The sequence below is a fragment of the Octopus bimaculoides genome, chromosome 7 (assembly GCF_001194135.2).
Source record: "Octopus bimaculoides isolate UCB-OBI-ISO-001 chromosome 7, ASM119413v2, whole genome shotgun sequence".
Lineage (NCBI taxonomy): Eukaryota > Metazoa > Mollusca > Cephalopoda > Octopoda > Octopodidae > Octopus > Octopus bimaculoides.
Genome location: NC_068987.1, coordinates 90,638,973 through 90,643,251, shown reverse-complemented (window position 1 = coordinate 90,643,251; position 4,279 = coordinate 90,638,973). Strand labels below are relative to the sequence as shown.

General features: G+C 38.5%; 1 protein-coding gene across 1 annotated transcript in view; it reads left to right on the top strand.

Moving 5' to 3' along the window:
* The first annotated feature begins 1,626 nt into the window (after nt 1-1,626).
* LOC106875812 (heparan-sulfate 6-O-sulfotransferase 2) overlaps nt 1,627-4,279 on the top strand; it is a 52,674-nt gene continuing 50,021 nt past the window's right edge. The window contains exon 1 of the mRNA XM_052969798.1: nt 1,627-2,981. Within this exon, the coding sequence (XP_052825758.1) occupies nt 2,377-2,981 (605 nt within the window). The 5' untranslated portion in view covers nt 1,627-2,376. The remainder of the gene's footprint in view (nt 2,982-4,279) is intronic.

The window sequence follows — 4,279 nt, the reverse complement described above, 5'->3', positions numbered from 1 at the left end:
TCTTGTATTACATTTTTAGGACATATTATTGATAAAGATGGAATTAGTCAGTTAAAGGAAACAGTACATTGACCGGCTGAGTACACTCTCACATATTCTTACTAATACACTAATACAGAACATGCACAAAACAATGTTCTCTTTTTATAGTTCCCCACAAAGGAAAAAGAACTGCGGAACTTGGCATTTTCTAGGAACTTTCTTACATGGACATTTTTTCAACAGGGAAATAGCAAAAAGAAAATTTACATAAACAGAGAGAGAGTGGGGGGCAATACAAGTACAACAAAGAAAAAAAACATGCATTGAGTACTGAAAAACTGTTGAGTGACGTCAGTGTACTTACTTCGCAAATTGTGAAAGCGGAAGAACGCGGGGTCTCGTAAAACGGGTTCTCATAAAGTGAGTTATTACTGTAACTACATGTTACATGCAGTTAAAAGCCATGTGCTGATTACACTTTCTCTGTGGCTTTGAATACTTCCTCCACCGATGAAATTGGTAGGCAAAGCCTTGAACTTTTGCTGCTCAAATTGACTGAACTGAAATCTGGGTGGACGCCTGGCCACCTTTGCACGAATTCTCGAACCCAACTAAATAACTGGCTGAGCGCCAGTTGTCTAGTTGGGTCTCAGTGTCTTCGGCATTGCTAATATCCTTATGGGTAAGATAATTTTTCCTTAGGCACCGGGCACCTTTTTCTTGGATTGGCGGAATCCCCTTTTTTTTTACTTGTTTCAGTCGTTTGACTGCGGCTATGCTGGGGCACCGTCATGGAGGTTTCTAGTCGAACAAATCGGCTGCAGTAAGCCTTAATACTTATTCTATCGATCTCTTTTGCCATGGTGGTGATGGTGGGGGACAAACACTGACATAAAGACACATGCATATAGATACACACACACATACACACACGCACGCACGCACGCACGCACACACAAACACACATGCATACAGGATAGGCTTCTTTCAGTTTCCGCCTACCAAATCTATTAACAAAGCTTTGGTCGGCACGAAGCTATAGTAGAAGACACCCAAGATTACACGCAGTGGGATTGAACCCGGATCCATGTGGTTTGGAAGCAAGCTTCTTATTTCTTTATTCTTTAACGTTTCCATACAGCCACGCCTGCGCCTACACACACACACATACACACACACACGCACACATACAAACACACACACACAGACACATCATACACGTGTGTGTATATGTATACATATATATGTGTGTGTATATATATATACATATATATATAAATGTACATTATATACATATATATCTAAATATATATATATGTATATATATATAAATGTACATTATATACATACATATGCGCGTGTGTATACGTATATGTGTGCGTGTGTGTGTATAAATATATATATATGTTCGCAGAGAGAGAGAGAGGAAGCAGCTATAATATCGTAATTGGGTTGAAAGTAGAGAGATACAGGAAAACCGAAAAAATTATATTGTAAGGAAAAGAGGCAGAGGGGGAGAGATAGAGAGAGAGAAAGAGAGATATAAATAACCGAGAGGGAGAGATAGAGAGAGAGAAAGAGAGATATAAATAACCGAGAGGGACGTAATGAAAAGGCGTGAGGGGAGTAGCAGGGAGAGGTATAGAGAGCGGATTAAATGAATGAAAGCGTCAGTGTTGGTGTGGTGCGTAAAGTGTAGTGTACTTATGTACGCAGAAACTGATGACGAAATACTCATGTGTTTCTTGTGTAGCCTGAGTACTTCTTGTCATGGTAAAAGTGTCTGGCAGGAGAAGAAGGTCGGTGAATGAAGAGGCGATCTTACTTTAGTGAGAACTGTGAATATTCTATCTGGGCAAACGGAGAAAATGAATCGGAGGAGTATTTCAGATTATTGAGAAGAAAGGAGAGTGTGGAGAAAGGAAACGATGTGAGGGAAGAATTCTTCTTCCAGATCATCTCCATCAGCATCACAACAACATTAAGTAAAACATCGGAAGATACAATCGCGGCTGCCAGAGGATTGCTGATGTGTAATGTCATTGTCACTCATGTTCACCACTGCTTCATGCTTTCTCGACATCAGGTTCTAATTCTGACTTCTGCCTATGTGAAACCTTCCTAATTAACCCTGATTGTTTTTATTTCACACGATTCTTTGGAAAACTAATTACCTCGAACGACTTGAGAACGAGTTTTCATTTGGTGCCCGTGTGTGTGTGTTGCGTGTATGTATGTTTTATCTTCTCATCTCTTCCTCGGACTTGTAGAGGAGAGATTGAGAGTAAAAGATCGCATGTGTGTATGTTGTGTGTATGAGAGAGAGCGAAAGGGAGAGAGATTGTGACAGAAAGAGAAAGAAGAAGAAGAAGAGTGGGAAGGAAGCAGAAGAAAATGCCACTGCGGCATCCGAGAGACATGAATCTGATTCCAAATCAACCGGTCAAGTGCAGGAAGTTGTTCTTCTTAACAGTATGTATGGTGTTATTTGGCGTTATCGTTCTTGGTTATTTCTGTCCCCTAGGACCGTCCAATTTCACGCCGAGTCGTTTTTTCGGCGCACAGACCCTCGTCTTACAACAGCATTCCCCTCCTGTCGCCTTACTTCACCACATTATCAACAACACCGTCAGTAATGTTGATGTGACGAGTGATATTATTCACTTGCCGTTGGACACCTATAACTTCTCCATCTCAGATCTCCAAAGAGATTTCCAGTTAGATATGGAAAAGGAAGATGTCATTGTGTTCTTGCACATACAGAAAACTGGTGGTTCCACGTTCGGTCGACACCTCATTAGGAACTTAGTCGTGGATAGACCTTGTGAGTGTGTCCGCCGGAGAAAACGATGTAACTGCTTGACACATTCTAACAAGAACTGGTTATTTAGTCGCTATTCCACTGGATGGATTTGTGGTCTACATGCTGACTGGACTGAATTAACCGAATGTGTTGAGAAGGCCCTCGATAAAGTGGAAGGATCAAAACGCAAGAGAAAGTAAGTGGCTGTAAATTATATGTAAACAATCTCAATATATTTCTGCTTATCATCTGTCTATTGATACTTTCATTTATCGATATATTCATCTGTTTACCCTACATCGATCGAACTATTTCGTTCATCATTGTTTGTTTATTTGTCTCTAGTCATCCCCCAACATCACGACCATTTTTAACTATCTTCGTTTAAGAGGTCTCTTTCCAGCTCTTCTCTACTAACTTAGTGATAAATAACTATTGCCTCGATTATAAATAATACACCTCAATATATATGTTAGACGAAATTAGGAAATAACTTTTAAAACATATTTGTTAAACTAGTCCAGTAATTTATCCTTTGGAGAAATCTTGGTAAATATTTTTGTCACTTGGCTTTTCTGTGTACAAAATTAGCCTCATCTATCACACACACACACACACAGGTACTAATACAGAGGCGTAATGTAGACACACCAGGACGAAAATTGAATTAATTCTATACTGGAAGTGAACTAACATCAATTCGAAGAATGTTTGTTTAAAAGACATTTTTTAAAAAGTGGAAATGAAAATTTGAAGGCTGGGAAATGAGTTTAGGTGAGGAGTCAAATAGATTTTGTGCCAAATAGTTTGAGATATGAAGGTAACGAAATGAAGCATGAAACACGCACACACGCATATTATGTGTGTGTTATGAAAACACTACTGTCAAACGGTGGCATGGAAATAGAAAACTTGCATGCATGGGTAACTGTTCGCCTTCCATAAAATAATTCCTTCCTCCTTATCAGGGAACTTTCCAGTATTAGATCCATGGTCTGAAGAGACGTACGAAAGTACCTCGCCTCTATGTATTGTCACTTCAGTTTATGACTTTACTGTTTTGCCAAAAATCTTTAACTCATATTTCGAAAACTTAGAAATAACAAGATAAGCTTCGCACATTGTTTCAGAAGAAAGTCCACCCACCCCAAATACATAATTAAATAAAGGGCACCTGTGTCTAAATAATTAATGGTTTTTATCTCAAGAAAAAGATAGTTTTATACATTTTTATAATAAGACCCAAACCTCAAAAATCGGCAGAAATAACCTAAATCTCTTCAATTACGAAGAGTAACATTTTTTTTTATTCACTGGTAATCTGTTTATCTCCACCCAAATTCTTGATATTTCTTCTGTCCAGAACTAAATTCATAATTATAATTCTTCGAAAATTATAATTAAGCATTTGCTTCTCAATTTTATTTTTAATTACTGCTGACCATTTTGGAAGTGGGAAGATGAAAGTCTGTGAGGAAGAAAGAGTACTACTTG